This window comes from Corvus moneduloides, chromosome 7 (genome assembly GCF_009650955.1).
Source record: "Corvus moneduloides isolate bCorMon1 chromosome 7, bCorMon1.pri, whole genome shotgun sequence".
NCBI classification, from domain to species: Eukaryota; Metazoa; Chordata; class Aves; order Passeriformes; family Corvidae; genus Corvus; species Corvus moneduloides.
Window position 1 is genome coordinate 29,278,903 of NC_045482.1, and position 23,210 is coordinate 29,302,112.

Sequence of the window (23,210 nt, forward strand, 5' to 3'; positions counted from 1 at the left end):
GCTGGTTCCTAGACATGAAAAAATGGAAATGTATAATGTATATTTTTTTTCTTTTCCCTTCTCCTACCATAGAATTATTAATACTGAATATGAGGAAAACACAGGAGCATGAAAAGTGAGGACAATCAATCTAACTCTCTGCAATGCAATGGATTAGGATAGTGCTTTGTAAAGTCTGAATATACAGCAAAACCTAACAGTAACTGTCCTTTCTTGTTTTGATTATTTATCCTGTGTGTATGTCTGTAGCTTATTTGCAATACAGAATTTATCATGTAAAAGCCTTCCTGATTACTCAGTTTTACTTACCATCTTCACTGTTGTAATCTCAGTTAATGTTAAAATTCAAAACAAACATAAAAAATGTTCATATCAATGATGAAATTAAAATCTCCTGTTTTAACTATCTGTATTCTGATCAGTAACATAATTAGAACATGTATTTTTGTCTACATCTAGAGCTACTCAGTGCCAAAAATATAAATCAGAAAAAATTATGCTTATATCCAAACTACTTACAAAGGAATTAATTCAGCTGTTGGAAGAATTAGGCCTGGGGCTTTTAAAACAGTGACATTCATGTAATTGTAAATGCTTACTGAAGTATAGAAAGTACAAGTAGGTTTCTGTGTGCCAGCTTACATCACCCCATCAACTCGTTCTTGGTAAAGTTACTCCAAACCAGAACAATTATTTCTTCTGGAATACAGTTTACCCACTGTGTTGCTTGGAAATACTTAAATTCTGTGTGAGAGAATGCTGATTTCAGTTGCTTTTATTTCTTACTGGTGACTCTTAAAGCAGTATTTGCTCTGGCCTTAAAAAAAGGCTGTTGGGTCATGGAAGTTGTGGGGAAGGATTCTTGAATATCAGAGAGCAGAGAAGAGGGTGCAAAATTACAGCAGAGGAGGGTGCAATATTTAGGTATCAGCTGGATGTTCTGTTTTCAGCCACATTAATTCCTCAGTCAACATGCTGGAGCAGTAGCTGTACATCCTCCTGACTGCCTCAACGATTCTGCTAAGCCAGCAGCTCTCACGGTAGCTATTCTGCTTGGGATAAATGGAGACTTTTAGAAATAGTAATTTTCCTTGTTTTCCTACCAAAATATATTTAAGTGTCTGTTAAACAATATCCAAGCCAGTAGACTGCTTACCCAGAGGTTTTGGCACTGGATGGCAGGCTGTATTTCATCAAGGAGTTTCCTGTAAGCATAGGACAGAAAGACAGGAAGTCGGAAGTTTTGTCAAGACCACTGGGAATTACAGATACTAAAGACTATGCAAAATATATATTTCTTCAGGTTTGAAACATAAAGGAGGAATGCAACACCTCCAGTATAAGGCTATGTTATCTGCAGTTCAAAGTTAGGCTCTCTAATTTCAAAACCAAGCTTTATCAGAGTTACTGTCTAACCCCCGGCCTCAGTTGTAACAATGCTGCAGATTATTCATGAAACAATACTTTTTAACCAAGGGGATGAAACACTGTGTCTAATTCCTACAGCGCGCCAGTACTTCAGATTAAGATAGCAGGAGGTTTTTAGACTGTGAAAGAGGTCTTGCTTTACTTGGTTGGGTTTTCAGTCCTGTGCTAGCCCAAGGTACCTCGCTGTAGATGACGCGGCGCGTCTCTCGCTGCCGTGCGCAGGAGGGAGATGCCGCGGGAGCCCAGCGCCATCTGCTGCACACACAGCCCGACCCGGGGGACACCCGGAGCCGCAGCAGCGGACACACAGCGCTGGGGCTGTGAAAAAACACCTGTTCTAGAGCCTTACAAGAGCCCACATCACTGTCAGACAGGACAGCCATGCTGATGGAAAGACTAGATCAAGTTTCAGGCACTCATTTTTCAAGCAGCAGGCAGCCCCACGTGGTTATCTTTGCTGAGAACAGAAAAAAAAAAAAAAAAAGAAGAATCTGTGCTTTGCTATCTTGATGCATAAAGGGATTTTAGAACAAAGACCGTATAATTCTTAGACTCTGAGAAATTCAGTCATTGGGTACTGCCCCGAAGTCGTTTTAAACTGCAGCAAAGACCAGGTCAGAAAAATGGATATAAAAGCAACTTTTAAAAATTTCTTCACCTCCGTGTAAATTGTCATTCATAAAGTTGTCCCAACTTAAAACAAGGGGAAAAAATATTTCACATAACTTTTACAACAGAAGGCAGTAGCAATCATGCCAGATCTATGCATATTTCAGTATGTACTCTGAAGAGATTTGAGGTTTTGACTCTGAATAAACCCAAACACTGATTGTTTCAGGACTGCTGCAGATATTTTCTTTGCTTCAAGAACTCAACACAAAGTTGTGACCTGAGAGGTTTTGATATTCAACAGATCTCTGACATGACCAAACTGCAAGAGAGAAGCAGTACAATTGATTTCAATCATTCCCTGGCTTTGTGTCACTCTTTAAATTTTAACTTTGGCCGTTTGCAGCTATCTAATATGCAGATGTGCTCTTAAAAATTCCTGGGTTTGATCTTGGCTGTTTCTTGTGTGACATTAAGCATGCAGTTACAACCAGGCATGCAGCTTAGCAGTTTCTGTCCTGAGTGGTGACTTCCATGAAAATTACAAAGTTTAGAACAAAGTCTTTAAGGTTAGGAGTTTTGTTTCCTGCGCATCATCACCCACACCTGAAACAGAACTCACACTTAATCTAATTGTAGATGTGTAGTTCCCTGCACAATATCTTAACCTGTGAAATGCAGTAAGTGAACCTTACTCTTGTATCAATGAGAAAGGACATGTGTACAGCTGGGATTTTAACCCAACTGTTTAACACACCTTGTTCCTTTACTTAAACTCTATAATCATCACAACAACAGTGTAAGAATCTTCTTACCTTCCACTGTCAGTTCCACAGTCACTTGACGAACCCCGCCATCATTTGCAGCCTCGCAGGTGTATTTGCCACCATCACCTTCCTGCACACCTTTGATGACCAAGCTGAACACCCCCCGGATGCTGCGGTCCACGACACAATGGTCTCCCTCTGGGACAGGATGCCCATTTCTGTACCATGTGATCTGTGGCTCAGGGTAGCCTCTGACCTGGAAAGATGTGAGAGAGAGAGGAGAAAGAAGATAAACTTCACAGATGATGTTATCAGGAAGAAATGTTGGACATTTAGCAATGCAGTGGAAAGTTCTTGACACAGGAGCTGTTAAAGACATATTCTTCACAAGCCAAATGGCAGAAGATAATGAAATGAAATGAAATGACAAAAACTCTTGGATAAGTCAAAGTTAAAATCATAAGACTAGTCAGGCAGATAGATAGTTATGCAGAAAAATTTCCCACTAGAATGGTTTCTCTGCAAAAACACAGTGATAGTGCCAATGAAGATTCCTGACACCTGGGTCCCCACTGCTCAGAAACTCAAAAAAAAAGGCAGTAATGCTACTACACTTTGCAAGAGTGTGAGGCTCTTGGACCAAATATTTCTAGCATGGTTGCCAAAGATTGGGCTTATAATGAAAATATGTACACAGCCATCTAGTTCTCAAATGTGCTGAGATATAGTATCTCCTGACAATATACAGGCAAAAGATGCAGACACATAGCAAATTTTGTCTTGATCTTCAAAAGCAGAAGATAAGGAGCTGCAATTTGAGAAAGCATCATTAAGGGTCATTCTCATGTTATGGTGGGAGGGGACTATTAGCATGTACACATAGGCACACAAACACAGAGCTCAAAGAGATTTCTGGTCTACCCAAAAGAAGAATTTTTGGCAAAATGAAGCAGTCCTGTTCTCATTAAGTAACCATATTGGTATATCCCTGCTTGCTATGGCATTAATGATACCTTCAGATTTACAGGCAGATCCTCGGCTGGTGTAACTGAGAACTGAGTTACTGATTTGCAATTGAGCTCTTGAAACTTGATGAGGATCTGTGACTTTCTTTAAAAAAAAACAGGAAAAGCAGACATACACCAGTTTCCACCAAATAAAAAACTACTCAGGCTATGGTTCTTCCTCTGCTTTGTGAGAAATGCCATCCTCTTTGAGGGTCACTTTAGAATGTGTTAATTGTTAGCATGCTTGCCCAATCATCATAACAACTCCTGATGGCAGTACTCCTTTCCTGTCCCCCCTCTGATATGTCAGCTCTCCATCTTCTGACTCTTTGATCCTTTGCCTACAAGTCATGAAGTAACTGAGTGGATCAAGATGAGCCAGGATGAGTAATAGTCATGGCTGTGTTTGCTCACTGGGAAAGAAGCAATGTTGCCTTCTGAACTACATATCAAAATCTGTCAACTGAGCAGGAAGTCTCTTCAACCTCCAGGTGGGCAAAATATTGATGATCTGTCTTGGAGTGAAGAAGGCTCGGTTGTGGCTTGGGCAAGTTCCTCCCAGCATTCTCCTCTCAGTTTCCAATTCTCATTTCAGCTCTGCTTTCTCTGACTGCACAGCACTTACTTTCCAAACTACGATCTTTAGCCAAACCTTACCCATTCTTAAGTTCTCTTCTTTAAAACCTTTCATTTTTAATCCAGCCCCACCTCACTCCAGCTGGGTTTCTCATCTGCTGCAGCTTAACCTACAACTGTCAGAAATTTTTTGTCTTTCCTTTAAATCTTTAGGTATCAGTTCAGACAAATTAGTTTTGCCAGTGATGTGGTGACCTCTTCTCCCTGTCACTACTTACTCAATATTAAGGACATTAACATTTGCCAAGAGCTGAATATGCTGAATAAACTGGAGAAACTTTCCCCTTCTGGTATAATTTTTCAAATTCTTTCTGAGTCTATCTTAAACTAAGCAAAAGCGATGTTCCATGGAGTACAAATTGTGGGATCCTGCACAATGGGGAGCTGATTCCTGTTTAAAAATGCCACAGCATTTTTCTAAAGCTCTTTGTGGCCACGTCTTTTTCCAGTGCTTTCTGAAAAACAGCAGCTCCTGCTCATCCCAGACCCCTCACCCTACTCCAGCATATTGATTTGGTGCTCCTTTGGAGCACAGGCTCCAAGGAATATATTTCTCAGCACATTTCATTTTCAGAAAAAGGGAGTTGTGAAGCATCAATATGAGATTGCTACAATACTGTAACTCCAGGTAGTCGATAATGTGCTCACTGTCACAGAAAGTGACTTGCAGCAAATAACTGTTTCATACTATTAACATGTCAATGCCCTCATACCTATCTTTTCATTCTAGACTGAGAAACCAACAGAGACATTAAGTGATTTACCCAAAGCCAGAGAGTATATTAGAATGGTGTTACCACTTCTCATTTTTACTTTACTATATATTAAGATTTACTTGAAATATTTGAGGCAAAAGTGTTTTCAAACTGATGTATCAAGTATATACCGTACAGTAAAATAGAAGAGTAGCACTTCAACTGATGTGACCTTCAACCACCTTTTCAGTGGTTCTGTCTTCACATCACAGCCTCTTTATTAGCATTAGTCAAGCCATATCTGTTTACAGCTGCTGAGATTCTAGCCTGTGAATGAAAGTCATCAATTACATGTCACCTAATATATTTGCTGTTTTTTTCCAGTTCATAATCAGTTCTTCTGGTGTTTTCATTGAATTGTTCAACCCGTCTTCAAGGTCCCAAGCTTCAAAGGTCCCAAGCATTAACCTTCCATCAGTTGTAACAGGGAACAACTGAGGTCAAAACAATGGGAAATACCTTTCTTCCCTTTTGATTCTGTTTTAAAATATTCTTAAGTCCCTCTTGGACTGCACAAGGCCAGTTTTATCTGACCCCTCAAGCTCTGGTAGACCATGATGTATGTACTTCCAGGATCACATGGCTGAGGCTAAATTAAGTATTTTTCCATTTCTTCTCTGTGTCTTTATTTTATACTTGCTCTGTTTGTATTACTGTGTTCATCCACACCTCTCCACTGAGGAAATGCCACACCAAAAACTACAAACACAGGTAATCAACATTCCATTTCTTTTCAAAAAGTTGAGTCATTCCCTTCCCAAACTCTGATTTTTTTTCTTTCATTTTTTGTCAAAAACGAAATGATGGGAAAGCAGAAGTTTACAGAATTGCTCTGTTGCAAGGATTTATTTCAGGTTTGGGTTTGGAATGTGTTTCAAACTGAGCCAGTCCTCTCTGAAATACACGGTCTTGCCATAAAAGTGTCAGGGACCCTTAAACAAATCACTGGTTACCAGGTTTTGATCCTCATGGATCAATTCCAGAACTGCAGCAGGTTTTATATTCCTCCAAACCTTTCCAGAGCTCACTAAAAACATCTGCCTTGAATAAATCCACACCAAAGAGAAATTTATCTGCTTATTTAATGCCCAGCAGCAGCATGCTATAACCCTTATTTACAACTTGGCCTGTGTGAGTATTGCCAGTCCCAGTGAGGCTGCAGCTTCTCTTTACCTGCTCTACTAGAATAACAAGTGGAAAATTGAGAGCAAGCAGCAAATAACCATTGTATTAGCACAAACACGAGTTTTTGAGTTCTTGTCTGGACCCATCAATTGCTTAGAGCCTTCTTGGAAAAGTCTGCTAAGGTAAAACAGTCTTTCTGCTCCATGCATCAACAGCAAGTGGAAAGAGCTGAGAGAACCTCTAGTGTGTGAAACTCACAGAGTTTAGGTTGTTCTGCATCTGAGTGTCTGAGAAAATGCTATTGAAAAGGGATGGTGCTAGGTTCCCAAAGAAAAGAAATAAGGGAGAAAAAATTACAACAGATCAGTGGAAACTGTACAGTACAGGACAGTATTATTAGAAAATGTGCCCCTACAAACTATTCCCCACTGTCACAAACTGAAAGGCATTCAGTGACCACCAATACCAAATACAGGGATCCTTTTTCTTGTTCAAAAGCATGGGAAATATTTTCTAAAACTTGGTCTCTATCTATGCTCCATAAAAGAGGTGTTTATATACCAATTTCAAAAAAACACAGTTTGCCTACTTAACCAGAGCTTCCCTGGCAGTTTAAGGCAATGGGATGCACCCTTTTGGCTCATGCTTTTAACTTCAAAGTCATATCCTGCTTTGTAATAGCTGTTGCTGGACCCAATGAGGTCAACGATGAACATAATCCCCAAAAGGAATCAACCAAAGTGACAATAAACCAAAGTGTAAGTGTGAAACACTGATGGGGTGTGTACTGTTCAGTTTGATAGTAACACCTAAAGACTATTAGAAATGATGGCAAACATTACATGACATATTCCAGCACTACATCTATTATACTGGCTGAGGTGTTCAGTGCTTGATGTTAAGGACTAGATAAATGTCCCATTTTGCTCTTTAAGGTCACACAAGCAATGACATCAGGAAGAAAACAGCTATCAAAAGTTATTGGTTTGCAAAATCTCCCCAGATTTCATCATGTATAGACAGGCACATCAAAAATCGTACTAAGACTGGCAATCTTACAACTGTTAAGAAGTTGCTATTCAAAATAACTCCCCTCATAGAGATGATTTCATATGCTGAACTATGAATTCACTAATGACTAAAATTCCTTGCAAGAGACAATTCTTCTCCCATGAAATCAGAATTTTAAAACAACCAGATTCTGTCAGCACACAGCATTCACTTGTGCTGCTATTTCTGTAGACTACCTTTGCCTTAAGTCCCCAAAGTCCAGAATTAAGACTTATGTGTGTATAATCTTCAATCATTGAATGAAACAATCAGTTTTATTTGGGTGGTTCAATTCATCTAAAGAAAATTGATTTTGAATATACATTTGAAAGACAGAAATATTGTCTATTCACATGCATGTAGTGTAGTTAGTACATTTACAGTTAGACTGTAGTGTCTGGAAGCAACAAAACAACATGAAAACAAAGTTTGGACGACATGGGTAACAAGTCATAAAAGAGGAACGGCAGTAATGAGAATGTTAAATGTTTTCTAATCCATATAGGTGTCTGCAATGCAGAAGGGAATAAATTAATTCCCACATCCACAGTGGACTGGGCAAGCAATAAACTTTCAAGAGAAATCAGCCAGATGATGTCTGTCAGGAACAGCAGGGGTTTAGCATATTTGGCTGCCTGCCTATCTTAACATTAAGGAATGTCAGAAATCAAGGAAATCTTGAGAAGGCTTTGTAGCCTATTCTCTGTTCAGTGCCCATCTTCAAGAGGAAACTAGTTATTTCTGGGATCTACATCTCAGTAAAGGCAACAGAGATCAGAAGCTGCAAAGGAATAAAATGAGGATAGCCTCAGCTAGAGATGTCAGATGTTACCACTGAGCTCCCAAATATGTGCTTTGGGCAGATCATTAGAAGTCTCTAGAAGGAGATGTCAAGGGAGATGTGGAAAACTGCTCAGAATATCTAAGTCTGACGTTTATTCTGCTGCCTGCAAACCTGGCAGAGCAAATACTCATTACTAGTGAGGAGTCAACTGCTTGCACTTTTTGCAAGACTTAGAGTAATGAGCCATCAGATCGTATCAAGAAAGCAGCAGAAGAAACTCCATTAAATAGCAGGACAGATTTTGCAAGTGTAATCCTAATCAAAGAAGTAAAGATACAGGAAAAACCACTGTATAGCACTTACACTTGAAATGTGGTAGAGACTGCATAGTGTGCCTCTTCTTCCACTGTCTAGGTATCAGCAAAAATAGATTATTATTGCCTTTATGGCAAGTTACATATTAGATGGGCTTATCTGAAGGTCATACGGTTGAAGGCTGTCATGCATCCCCAAGAGATTCAATCCAAACAGTAGCAGCTGTTCTGTGGATGTGGCTTATCCTAGGTGCTACAAATAAAGAGGTGTTTCCCATAGTCATCAGAGGGCCAGTGCCCTCTATTTTACTTGAATCAAGAGCCAACAAGTTTTGGCCCTGGACCTTCATCAAAAGACTGAGGGGAATGAAGCACTTGAGAGGAAACTTAGCAGAGGATGCCACACCATAACATACATTCTGTCCATGCAGACAGAGCTGTGCCCTCAAACTAGAGAAAAAAGCCACTTCTTGTTTTAATATTTCATACTGCTTTGAACTCTTAATTTCAGTCTCAGGAAAGAAGTACTATAAAACTGTTGAGACTACAAAATGAACATTGTAACTATAACCCACCTAATAGGTGCTATATTTTGATTTAAAATTAATTTTTATTGTTAGTACAGGTGGGAAACATAGTTCTGGCCAGTGCAACTCTTTTTAAGTCTTGTAACAAAGCTTCTGTTAGGCTCGAGCTGCAGTTTGCTTTAACAAATGAACAGCAGATGTTCCTGATAAAGGAAAGTGGACATGATACATTGTTAAGCTCCTTCTGAGACTTTAAACACACACAAACCATATCTCAAGAATAGTTTATCCCTTTTAAAAGCTTGCTTCTAAAACAGAGAACTTGCCTGGCAAGGTTAAACATGAAAATGTTAAATATTTGGAGACTTAGCTATGACCTTGCAAACAAAGCGAAAAACCTACCTCTTCTACAGAGCAGTCTAGAATTCACAGTTGTGTCATTAAAGCAAAAATGGAATACAGAGTAGAAGCAAACATGCTCACTTCAAAGCAGTACCTACTGTACGTACAAGAAAAAACAGTGGTCTTTCTGTAAACCTTGGATGTGTTTTATTTTTCTACTTTGCACTCATCCATGCCAAATGGCATTTGATACTTTATAGTCCGAACGCCAAACACAAGATCCTTCTACAGATGGCACCCCAAAAATTTTAGTTTTGACTCTTGAAAAGTAGTTCTGCATAATCTATTTATTCAGTATCACACTATTCACCCCCTTTTTGCAGATTGCAAAGGTTCTGAACACTACACATACTGCCACAGGTCTTTAGGGGAATCAGTTTTTATGGTGCTCAGCAGGGAAGAATTTATGACCTATCCATGGAAGACATGGTCTGCTAACTGAAAAGCAGACAGCAGCTGCACATAATTTCTTCTTCAATCTTCTACATTTAATCTTTTTTTTTTTTTAAATTCAGTGTCAAGATTTCCCAGAGGTGCACAGTGTATTGGCTTTGTGCTCGTCACCAGAGTATAGCTGTTTGAAAAAAGCATTGCTATCCCAGGTACCATAACCTCAACAAGTGCATTTGTCTTATATTTTTTTCTGAAGGACTCAAATAGGATTTCAGAATAGCACTGGGTGTCAATCTGCCTTGAGTTTATCTAAGTTCAAACACGAGTCCCAATTTATGCAGCTCTTAAGAGAATGTTTAAGCCCTATTTATGTCTTTTGGAATTAATCACATGTACAGGTGTTTTTCCTAAATTAGATTTCATTTCATTTAAAGAATAATTTTAATTGTATAGCTTTTAAAGTAACATTGTTACAGGAGTCTTCAAACAGCCATGAAATAACCTGAGACATGACTCAACTGAAATACAGAACACTGTCAATCTTTCCTGTACAGAGGACATGAAGGGAGCACACTGCATAGAGAAACACATCTGTGGAGCTGGGATGTCAATCACCAACTGAATCAGGGGCTGGAAACATCTGTTACACCAATGGGGGCATTTTCACACAGCTGTTGCTCTCTCAGACTGGCAGAGATGCAGCTGATGCATCTTTCATAAATCATTCTACCAGCAGCAACATCTGCCTTTTTACTCTCCCCACGCTGTAGCCAGCTGACCTGTAGCCATTAGGTGCGTGACAAGAGTTTTATGCAAACCACCCATAGAGTTCACCTGGACCTTTTCTTCTGCAAGTACAAGTTTTCTGAACTTAATATGAGATTATAGACTGAATCTCTGTCCGTCTTTAGATCTTTTTTGTATCTGTATGTAGTCATTGTCTGATTTTTCCCATTTTTAAAAAGCCTTCCTCTAGGCTGCCAATTCAAAAGCAGATGCCTTAAACCTTGGATAAAGTCTAGGAGAAAGCTTAGGTTATTTCCTCCCATTTATTCCACCATGTGAAACTTACTGTTATGCCTTAAATAATTAAGATTTCTGTACAAAATCCTACTGCAAAACATCAACTGCTTATTAGCAACGGTCAATAATTCTTTTATCCTGTAGTAATCTGTGAAATTGATAAGCTTTCCTAGCTTCACACATAGACTTTTTAATAACATCTTAGCAGAGGTGACTCAGACAGTACGGCGTACAAATGGCTGTGTTTAACATAAAAATAAAAACCAAGGGCTGAGCAACAACAGTTTAAAAGGAAAACCCTCAAAGCACTAACTGAAATACTAAGTATAAATTGCTGTGATCATAAATTTCTAGTTCAACAGTTCAGGATAAATATTTGTAGACATGCTGAGTTCAAGAGAAAGTTTGTGGGCTCACCTCTTCTTTCTAATGCTTTCTCTCAAAACTAAAATTGCTGTGATGTTGGTAAGAGAAACACACGTGCACTCAAAAGTAGCTGTTTAGGTTGTGGAAAAAGTGCTTACTCTGCGTATGCTTTCAATAGAGCTCCACTTAACTGCACTTGCTGTCATTCTACTGAGAGGTCTGAACAAATCCAACATCGTGTTTTCCATTAAACCTATGGGTGTGCCATGGTCTCCCAGGCAGACAAACCTTCTGTTCATTTGCATATTCCAACAAACCAGCTTTGAGTCAAGGCTCTGAAGACCCAGTTGTGGCATTGTGAAAGTGATGCTCTTAATCCAACAGCAGGCACTTAGATAGCTGTGATATTTGCACCTATTGCACATCTTGACTTCCTCTTCCAAAATCAGAATTTCTTTGTCTGCCAAAAGGATAGGTTCATGTCTAGGATACTGGATGGGAATTGAACCTCTGGAAGACAGACATTCAGCTCTGAATCCATGCATGTATCTCTGTATTTCTGTGTCACCTTGCACAAGACAATAAATCTCACCCTGCCTTTGTACCCCACATAAATGTCAAGGGGGTAACAGTGATTATTTCCTCTGTTGTTTTAGCTAGAAAGGCCACCAGGGAAGGATCCAACTCTACTCTGGCCTGTGTATGTGTTAAATACTGCAGATAAACACTATGACTCCAGTTGAATTAGACTATTTAAGTGGTACCGTGAAATAAGCAGAAATCAATAACATTTGCCATAGTTCTTTAATCCGTATTTCCAAGATTTTATCATAATTTTTCTTCCAGTGCCTTGGCTTTGAGCATAACTTTGTTTTGAAATATTTATATTTTCCTCCCTGCAGAGACAAACTGCTGAGTTATTCTTCTATAAAGGAGCACCAGAATTTATATAGACAGAAATAATCAAGCTTAAGTATATTGAACTCTTGTTCCAGAGAGTTCACAGAACAGAAAAATTCTTTATTCACTGTTTGCCATTACAAGAGTGTGATATAAATGAGTTAGGTTTCTGATACAAGTTAGATTTCATACTACCATATGTGTGCAGGTGCTTTTACAAACCTTTTACAAAACAGTGTGCATTGCATTAATATTCTAAGCTTTGCAAAACCAATTTAAATAATACATACACCATAACTAGAGGTTTGATTTTGTATTATGGGAAATACTGAAAAAATGGCAGACTCTCAAACCACACAGTTATGATTTGACTCTACAATGCAGCTGGAGGAAAATTATCATTCTCCTTCAATGTGAGTTGAGAGAGCACAGAGCTGGATGAAGCAAGCTCAGTAGGCCATTGCCAAAAGGCAAATAACCATGAGCAGAATTATTTAATTTGTCAGTCTTTGCATCTCCTTTTTCTTTGGGCTCCCTGTGCAGATTGTTGACATCTTTAAATGAAAAGTTGCACTTGGAATACAGCAAGACTTTTAATTAGTGTTTTAGTAAGCTCAGCTGTGGTATTTATAATAAATAATATATTCCATAGAGTAACATTTACAACAGTATTTTTAAAAATATGCAGAAAAGCAAGGAAAATTCAGAAAAAGATAAAATAACTTATTTTTCCATTTTGTCTCATTCTTCAAATGAATTACAAAGGTCTCCATCTAAGCAATAAAAACAATGCAAAGCTGACTTTGAATTTGTACCAGTTTTAGCCACAGCATTTTCAGAAGACAAAGATTGCTTTGTTCTATCTGGCTTTACAACAATGGTTTACAACAATGCACTGACTGAAAGAGAATAAAGCTATCTTCACCATCAGAAAGCCTATAATTTTATTTTTTTTTAAACGAAAACTTCCAGGTTTTCACTCTGCCTATTCCTAAAACTCCTCTGAAAAAGAAAGGTGTAAAACCTTAGATAACCTCCAGAATCTCACTGCAACATATTCTTAATGTGGGATGGCTAGTCTAGAGACCAGGTTACTAACTTGTGAGTCAAAAAACATGATTTAATTCCTAACCTATAGCCTGGTTGTTAGCTTGCCTAGAAGAATAAAGTCAGCATATTTAGGCAGGTAATTCAAAGCCCTTGAGCTGGACTAGTCACCCCAGGGACGACCAGTGAGTGAAATGCCTTGATTTTCTGGCTCCAACCAGTGCAGAGCTATGACATGTAACCTCTGACAGCAAGAGGAGTAGCAGTGTCTCCCTCAGCAAGCACTAGACCAACATATTGACATCTCTCCTCTTCCAAAGCTTATTTCCCCAACATAAGAGAAGAACACAGAGATGTGTATTCACATGGGGTGTTGAATTATGAACTGGGATGACTGTTGGCTTAAGAATCATGAGGAAGGCAGGTTTGTCCCCAGACACTAAACAGTGAACTCTGAAAGCTTAGGTAGAAAAATGGACGCTGTTTCAGGCCCCTGCTGGAGATCCAGTAACCTCTAGTATCAAGATAATGTCTTACAGACTGAACATTAAATACTGAACTGGAAACCTATAGAAGAACAATCAGGCCTTGCCTACTTTTGCTCCTGACTGTATCCTCTTTTGGGATCCAGACCCTGGTTCATTGTTTGCCATGTCTGGGCGTATCAGAGGACCCTGTCAGAGCACATGGCAGTGCCTGCTGGGAGCAGACCCTGCAGGACTGTGGCCAGCTGGTGATGGCACAGCCGTGCATGGCTCCCCTTCGGCTCCTGGCTCGTGCTCCTTTGGGGAGCAGCCAGCCCTTGCTGCTCCCTGTCAGACAGATGGGTTTCTCCCCCTCATGAATGGGTTGAATTCACAGCAATGCAATTTTCTGTTCAGTGTGCATTTAGATACTGGGGAGTCCAAATTTTACATGGAAAAATATTATGTTGTCTGGTTTTGCCCAGTAGGTTTCCAAACTTCATACTATATCCATGAGTGAACAGAGCCAAGTAACGTATCAAAAGCAGAAATTTCTAGCTTTGGAGTCTAGGTGCTAGAGTGAGCGTGGGCTGAGCAAAACCACAATGAGTAATGATGTGTTTTGATTATAAACCTTCTCCACATGTGGCCTTCTGCAAAGATTCTGAATGCTTGCTGTCTATTAATGACTACTCTCTTGTCCCACAGGGACAAAGCAGAATTATATCAAAATGTGACCTGGCGTCATTTGGTGCAAATACTCGAGGACACTTTTACAGACAGTCAAACACATACTTTGCTATTTTGTGTGGGGTTCTCGTTGCTACATATGGTGCTGAACCCTTCCCTAACCTTTCTGGTTTTATCAGTCAGATGCAGGTAAGGGGCTTGAAGTTCAAAACTTGTTTATGATGGCAGAAAGCAAATATATTGCTAGTTAGCCAAATGCACATCTGATAATAAGCACTCTATCCCACCTTTAGGGTGAGGTTGAAAAGCAAAATTTAAAGCTTTCCAGGTAGAGACATATTTCTGGAAGAAAAAAAATCAACCAAAATATTTTTCCTCTCTTTTCATATCTGTCACACCACTATAGGCTATTGCAGCACAAGGAAAGGAAGGTCAACTACTCTCAGTTCTGTTACAGTTACTAGACCTTTTTTAACTTTTAAATCTAATATAACTGTGATAAGAGTCAAATGCACAATTCCCCAAAAAATCAAGTTTAAAACATCATAATGCTAAGTTTCTGCCATGTTTCATGTACTACTAAGAACGTTTATTTAAATAAGAAAGCACAATGCTACATGATGAGTTTTATTGCCAGTGGAATCAGCCACAACAAAGACTTATGCACTGACCCAGAGGAGCAAGGGAGACTAGTCTGGAAAAGATGATGATATTTTTCAAATTAAAAGCAGAACTGAAATACTTAATAAGACATTGTTGAAATTTGAGAGATTCATGATTAACCATCATGGGACAGAAAACCCACGAAGAATTATAGACTGGTTCTACTCTGACCTACACAGATTCAATCTCTGGGCAAATCTTTGTTCAGCTGTTTAGGATATGCTGATTAGCTGTTTTTCTCCTTGGAAATAGTCAGATTTTCTTCTATTCCTTTTTCAGATACTTGCATATTATCAAACCTAAACAGTGGCCTTTGTAATTAGTCATGGTATTTAGTCCATCATTATTTTTGTAAAAGACTGAACCTCTTTTACACCACAATATGAATATTTTATTTCTCCTTTTCCTCAGCAAATTTGTCAAAACATAATTTAGGAATTTTTTTTCTGATTTCTGCTTAATGACTATAGAAAAATAGCAAGTCCAGAAATCCCTGCTAATGAAGTAAATTTTCTCAAAATCAACCCTAGGGACATCCCTATGGATAAATTCTTAAATAGATACTCTTTTCCTCTTTAGCTGACACAGAGCCATGCTTTAAAACAAAACATTACACTAGTAGGGGATCACAAAAAAGATACCTACAATAAACATGTCAGAATGAACAGTTTGTTGGTTCCCCCAAAGCAAACTGGGGGCAGGTAGATGCAATTAAATCACACCGATTTTTATTGTCAGCTTTGTCATTTTGGTTTTTTAATTGCTTCCACCTCAAAATCCAAAATATTTAGAAACACATTAAAGAAAAAGTAAAGAAAGAAATAAAGTGGTGACCAAGAGCTGTTGGGGCCCTCCCCCTGCCATGTGGTCCTGGGAGAGGGGCCCTGAGGGGAGGCACGGTGTTTCCCTGCCCCTGCTCAGCCTCGTTCCCCATTGGTTGTTTTGTGTTCCCCTGTGCGGGCAGGGACCCTCGCGTCCTGTGATTGAGCAGCTCCTCGGCAGATCCTCAGCCATGCAGCTGGGGAAATAAACATCTCTGAAACATCTATCAAGAATCAGACCATATATCTCTCTTCCACGGGCCTCGTTGTTTGATACATCATGTTGCAGTATCCGCGCTGTAACAAAGAGCAGCACAAATATGTGGTCTGGCTTCAGCTAAAACAATGTTGGTTTGGGTAGGCACTACACAAAATAATAGAAGATTCTCTTTAATCCCATATGTACATTAGTTGTAGTGTTTGAAAAAACTTCTATTATTATTGCCATCACAATTATTAGATTGTTTTTGATATTCCTTTAATTACAGCAGTTCCTACCACAACAACCAAAAATAGGGAGCCAATCTTTCTGGCACTGCATGGAGCAGAACTCCTGTCCCCAGCTGGTTGTAGCTAAGCAATTAGGTGGCAAAGGAGACAGAAAGCAAATAGAACAAGGAATGTGATAGGATCAAATAGCACATTTCTTCAACAGTTTGGAGGTGGGTGGGTTACTGAACACAGGCTCAATCATACAAAAGAGTAAAACCAACCCGGAGAAGCTAACAGGGATGTGTACGTTCAGTGCTCCCCAGTCATGGCCTCTTTCCTGCACAGAAATTTTGTCTGGGTGGAATTTGAGGATATTCAGCATTGTCTAGGATTTCTGAACATCTGGCAGATTGAAAAAAAACTCTGCAAAAGGTCTGACCAAACTTTGCTGCCAAACATCCAGAAATATTGGCTGTTGCCTCAGCGCATGCACAGATCAGTTGCAGGGGATGGTGTATTAGGTCCAGCACTTTTGAGCATCATCACATGCTCTGCACACAGACTACACAAGGAATGCCTAAATGCTTCTTCCAGGAAAATTATAATTATGATGGCCACAGGTGACAGGGAAACAGGTATGAAAGGAGTTTATGAGACAGAAGTGGAGCTCACGGGCCACCAGTCCTGCCTAAAACCTAGACATTTCTTGAGCAGCAACTCGAATATCTACAGTTTTTTCTAAAGGATGTAACTTTTGCAAGACAGGAAAAATGGGTGTCAACACATGGGTGCTTGTGTCAGTTGATGAAAGGAAGTGTGTTTGAATAATTCTGGGTGTAGATGACACTGTGTGGGGAAATAATTTTGACTGAATCTCACCTTAACCACTTCCCAGCAGAGCAGCAACTTCCACTTTGGTCTTGTGTAAAGCTGACAGTGTTTCTATATGCCAATATAGGGTTACACAGTAAAATAAACCCAAATAAAACGATGCATGCATTACTCATGAGAACACATATGTGGCAAGTGAATATGGTGGGAGGTCAATTACACCGAGGAAGAAGACACAGCAGTAGAAGATCCAAACAGCCACCCTTTGTATTTATTTTTGTGTTTGTGGGGTTTTTATTTTTATTTCAGCTGTCTATACCTCAACGTCTGTCTGATACAAAATGTCTCAGTAACTTCTCAATGCACCACATTTTTCTGAAGAATGCTCCAGTGGTACGTGGAAAGGAACATCAAATAAAATCTACAGTTAAATCAAGAACTTTTTCAATTCTTTCCCCCTCAAAACATGCCTCAGTGTTTCATATCAGGTTTCTGGGAGTATCACAGTATCACAGATCAGCACAAGTCCTCTCACAGCACTCACTTCCATCAGACAATTGTCTCCCATGAAAACATGGGTTTTTCCTGAATTTCTTCCTTATATGGCTGAGAAGAGGCAGCCCTCCAGAAAGTTCAGATCCAAAGCCACTGGCAGCTTCATGCAGTTAGCTGCCCAGTACATTTTGTAACAGCAAACATCTCATGCCAACAGCAAAGGAAGTTGTGCCATGTCATCATCCTCTGTCATTACATGGGCTTCTCTCAGATCCTGCCTCTGAAATCCAGGCATGTGGTGTAATTAGGGCATACTTCTGGAGTACCTGCTGACTGAGGGTTGGAAATGGCACACACACTGCTGCCTTGAGTCCAAACCTAAGGGAAGATACCAAAGGTTTTGCCATGCACAGCTTATGATATGCATGTAAAACATGCCATAGTTAAATAGGTTAAAAATTAGTTTTTCCTTTAGCAGGTAGTTGAAAGGATTTATAAATACTGTGGGAGCGTTTCCCTTTAACACAGTCTTCATTCTTGCAATGCTTCCCTGTTCTTTACCTCTTAACACACTGCATAAATGGGTCTCCTCTCTATCCCAGAATAGACAGCAGAATCACTGCTGATCTTCCCATTGCCTCTTGTTCCTCACTGCATGATCCCAATTCATTTTCTCAGGCATGTTGTTCCAAACAGTACCGGTGCAACCACCAGCAGCAAAAGCAACTCAAATTGATGCACATCATTGGACTTATTCAAACAGATGCAACAGCAGGGTGGTAGAAGGACAACCAGAAAGCACATTAAAATGGGCAGGATTTGTCATTGACCTGGCTTGCCTTAAAATTTTCCATCCAGCTCCCTTACCTGGAGGCTGGTGGAAGGGGAAGGGCAGAATAGTAACTACTCAACGGGGCACCAAACTGAATTTAGCACCCCAACACCTACTCAAACCATGAGCTACATGAAATCTAGCTCCCTGGGATTAGAATACTAGACTAGATTTAGTAGTTTGACATCTTAGTTCTGGCAATGGACCACATATGATGGCTCACATGAAGCAGAAAACCACCCATACTGCACTGTTGCCAACAGTGCAATGCTTTATCCAGGAAGGAAAATTCTTTCCTGACCCCTAGGCAACAGGTCTGGGGCCTGTAAAACATTTGGCTGTTCCTCTCAAGCAGGGCTGTAACACAAATATTTTTTTAAGCTCATAAAATTAATGACCATCAATACTACCCTCAAAAATTATACATGTGCAAACAAGGCAGGTTAAGTGTTTGCTGCAATGAAATGCACTGTTTAACATCCAGTGTTCAATACAACAGAGAAAGAAGTAGCTTAAAACAAAGCCTAGTAACATTTTGGCTTGCTCCCCTTTTCCAGGAGTGTCTTAAAGGTTCTGACAGATGAGCTAAAATGCCTTTACACAAGGCACAAGATTACTGCCTTGAGCTGCTCACCTCACACACGATGTGCAGCTGAAGAACAGCGCATCAGTCAAGTCCTAACAAGTTGAGAACATACAACGCAATTTCACAATTATCTGGGATGGTTTTCCTAAAAATCACCTCAGCGATTTATTGATGAACAACTGCAATGTCCGTCCAGCAGATGTTTGGGGAGTAACTAGCGAAGGTAACCTTGCCTTTGCCTTACTAAGTGTTTCCACTCTGTGTTCCAAACCAAAATCATGCTCATACTCTTGAAAGATGATGATTTAACTTTCTGTGCTGAGGTGCCACTGGAAAACTGAGATCTGCAGTCAGATATAAATAAAATTCCTGAGATTTTAGTAAGAAGATCAGGGCGGTAGTTTAAGGAACAGGAAAATTTAAAAATTCCCATTAAAGGAAGCGCCAGTTTCTTTCTACCTTAAATTTCTTACATTTATGGGCTATTTCTCAATTTCTGCACTCTCTTTGATCTTGAATTGCCATTTCACACAACTTATCTAATTATGCTGCTGGAAAAAAACCCAAGTTTAATTCTGGGGCCCTCTCTTCCTTGTTCACTTAATGAGAATACAGGATCATCACAATGTCAGATTTATATCCTGTCTTGGATTCTAAAAATGTTTGCTCTTTCTGATAAGATCAATTACACTGCAAAGAAACTCTTTGAAGAAAAGCTCCTGTCTAGCCATTTAAAAAACTTTTTATTTTTCTTTATCCTGAGTCTGGTTTAATATTTATACTCCAACAAAATATCATAACATCTGTAGCCTATTTTCCAGGATAGACAAACCTAAGTATGTTGAGTAGCTTCTATTACTAAATCTTAATAAATTGTTTTTGTTAAGATTGTCCTCCTGAACCTGTTTTTCTGAACAGGTCAACTGTCCTTCTGAACCTCTGAAACATTAACGTGGCAGAAGAAGAAACATTGTATTACCCAGCTGAAGATGGAGCCAGATGATAAAAGCTCTGCAGGCTGCTGCAGCTGTTCAGCAACAGTAACTTTCAAACTGAGCTGTTGTACTCCCCCTCATTTTGCCCATGTTGCCAGAGTAGAGCACAAACAAAATGCTAATTCTGTCACCCCCACTTCAAGGACGGGAAATTAAAGGTTTTGGCCGCACTCATATACCGAACTGCCAGAAGAGATACTTAGATTTTTCATCAAGTAAGTCTAACCCAGGACTTCAATCAAAGTTTTGTTCCTTCAAGGAAATTAAACTTGACAGTTTAATTAGTATTGAATTTGTGTATGTTTTCCAAGCTACTAAAAAACCCCTCAGACTTCACCCTTCCAGTCTTCAAAGGGCCTTTAAAAAGGGGATAGGTATCCTGGAAAATTAACACTTTAAAACCAGATATAAAAAAAAAATGCAAAGCAGTGATGGCACTCTAGCTTGTAGGTCATTATATTTTACGATTGTTTCCATTTGACTTAATAATAAAAACTCTGCAGAGTGCAATAAAAACTGGAAATATCCCACTTGAGCTTTTAATTAGGAAACATGAGAACTATAAAACCAAATCTTAGCACATGCTTCAACTTTGATTTCACTGAACTGTTATTGCAGTGTAGCATGGAAGAACCAGTTGGAATTAGAACAGCATTGTACACAGGTGTCACATGGAGAAAGTAGAGACGTGCTGCCATTTTCCTACTGTGTTTGCAACAAGGTGAAATAATGAGGGGAAAAATGAGAGAAAAAAAGATACAGAGTAAGAACAGGAATGCTCTGGGACTGGCCAGTGTCATACACAGAAAGAGTTTCTGATTGGTGCCTTAAAATCACCTAAAAGTAAGCAATTTTTTAAAAAAATTTTTTGAAGGTTTAGGAAAAAACTGTTCTTTGGTTTTACATTGAAATTTGCTTTCTATTAAAAATGCCAAGTTTTCTTCAAAAAGTCAAATCTAAAACCTACTTCTGAGTTTTTCTTTAATACTACAAAATTAATATACTCCAAAACCTGTTTTCCTACACAGTTCCTGTTGAAAAATCCCAGTTCCTGGCCTGCTCTTACATAAACAAATAAGATAAATATCAGATGCCCTCTACCGGCCCTGTGTTTAAGTTAGAGTTTCAGAAGTTATGAATTTCCCAAATTCCTTCTAGCCCTTGCTTTTGTTACAGTAGAGTTGCAGTTTCCTGCCTCCGTCAGATGAGTCCCACCACTTCAAAGATTAAAAGTGCGGTCAGTTTGATGGTGCAGCTGTCAGCGTGCAATCAGAGCGTGACAGGAACCAAAGGAAGCTGAAAGGACTGCAAGGGAAAGCTAACAGCTCCAGCAAAAAGAACTGGTTTAAGGGAGGATAAAGGAAGATAGCTAGAACAAGGATGAGCACACACCAGGATTGACACATGAAAGAAGTACAGATGCCATGAAGTACAATTCAATATCCCAAAAATGAGAAAAGGGGAGAACAGGGAACACACACCCCACTACACACCCTTTTAAACCCTTCAAGTTAACAAGTTTTCCTGAAAAAATCAATCTTTCCTCTGAAAATGCTCTTTTTCCTTTCAAGTTAGGAACATGTCTGGCAGGTGGTGCAGATACAGAACTATCCCAACACTCATTGCAGATTCCTACCCTGAGTGCTAGGAAGGATATGCTGCAGCAAGGTTAGATTTGTGTCACACACAAAGCTTCATGAATGGGCAGATATTTGGGATGCAGGGATATGAATGTGCTGTAGGAGAATATGTAGAATTGCAGCAGGGGAACATACTGACTAGAGACAGCCCTTGAAGCAGTTTCTCACTGATAATAGCCTCAGTTCCTGGCATGCTCAACAAGGTTATACTTTGCAATGCTCAGGTGTTGCTGTTGCACTCTCCTCTACACAGAAGCAGACCTGCAACGCTCCTGCCTCCCCAGGAGGGTAAACACCGATGTATTCTTCTTGAGTAAAGGTCCTGTGTTGCAGAGGCAACTTCACTACCTTTGCAGCCCCCGGTCAGCTTCAGGAAAGGGCAAAACCCAAAGGAGAAGCCCTCCATTGTCTGTTTCTTACCTTCCCCTCAAACCTCGCCGTGGCTCCCAGCTGCACTCGGATATTCCGAGGAGGAAGAGTAAATGCTGGTGCTTCAACAGGGACAGGGGGGCTGAGTGTCAGGGAGGTTTTGGAGACTCGGGTAGATGTCACCAGTTTCACATCCCCCATGATGTGGACTGCAAAAGAGAAACAACTGGTGATATAGAAGTTATGATGTTTAATTACTTTTATGACAGAACCAGCTAAGAATCAGACCAGGAGCAGAGGCTCTATATGTGTGCTGTACTTGTATACACAGCAGGATCGTCAGCCTAAGGTGACAGGTGCTATTTTCTGGGAGGGGAACTGACACTCAGGAATGGTGCCTGTGCCCACGGTTGTGGTCAGGGTCACCATCTTGAGGTGAACTCAGTTTGAACTCTCAAGTCCCAGGCCAGAGCCTTAACCAAAAAGTCGTCCTTTACAACTGCATTAAAAGGTAATAACTTACTTCAGGAGGATATTTTCATAACATGACTTTGATTTTCCTGGCCTGGAATACAACAAAATCAATAAGTCTCAAAAGTGAGCCAGCATCAAACAAGTACTTATGAAATAAAGAGCCTCTGTTTGCACTGGATTTAAGTTGCAAGCGGGAATTTGGAAAATCTGATTTTTCATACCAAGCTTTCAAGATCTTAAGAAATATCTGGATAACTCTCTGCAAAGTACTGCTAGTACAGAGCAAATGCTTTTGCAGAAATTCAGTCTTTATTTTACTGCAAACCCTTCTTACAGCACACAGACTAGTAAAATGGTACGGAAACCCAATTTCATAATGCTACAAGAACGGCATTTCAGAGACCTCTTTGCGGATATCTGCTAGAAGAAATTATTATGCTGAACAGTTCATAGTTCCCAATAAAAAGCAAAAATTATTGTATTTTTTAAAAGTAAGATTTCATGGTTTTCTGGAAAAAAATACGCCAGTAGTAATTCCTTGAATTGTCTATGTAAATTAGAAGCCCCACTGTAAAATGCCTATTTAATAGACAAGTTTAACAAAGAAAAACCTGAGAAGTGGCTTGACCCACTAATAGGTCATGTTAAACCAATGAAAAACACTGGACTTCCAGTCTTAATCCTCTACCATACACATGACATGATAGACTATGCATTTATTCATCTGATTCTGATGGAAGTTGCAATAAGCAATATTTGAGTAAACATTGAAACTTCAATTTGAA

The 23,210-nt window shown here is 39.5% G+C and overlaps 1 protein-coding gene across 1 annotated transcript in view; it reads right to left on the bottom strand.

Moving 5' to 3' along the window:
* Positions 1–23,210, bottom strand: part of MYLK (myosin light chain kinase) — a 198,776-nt gene that overhangs the window by 121,317 nt on the left and 54,249 nt on the right. The window contains exons 2-4 of the mRNA XM_032115204.1: positions 22,003–22,160; positions 2,853–3,060; positions 1,157–1,205 (exon numbers count right to left, since the gene is read on the bottom strand). Coding sequence (XP_031971095.1) covers positions 1,157–1,205; positions 2,853–3,060; positions 22,003–22,152 — 407 coding nt within the window. The 5' untranslated portion in view covers positions 22,153–22,160. The remainder of the gene's footprint in view (positions 1–1,156; positions 1,206–2,852; positions 3,061–22,002; positions 22,161–23,210) is intronic.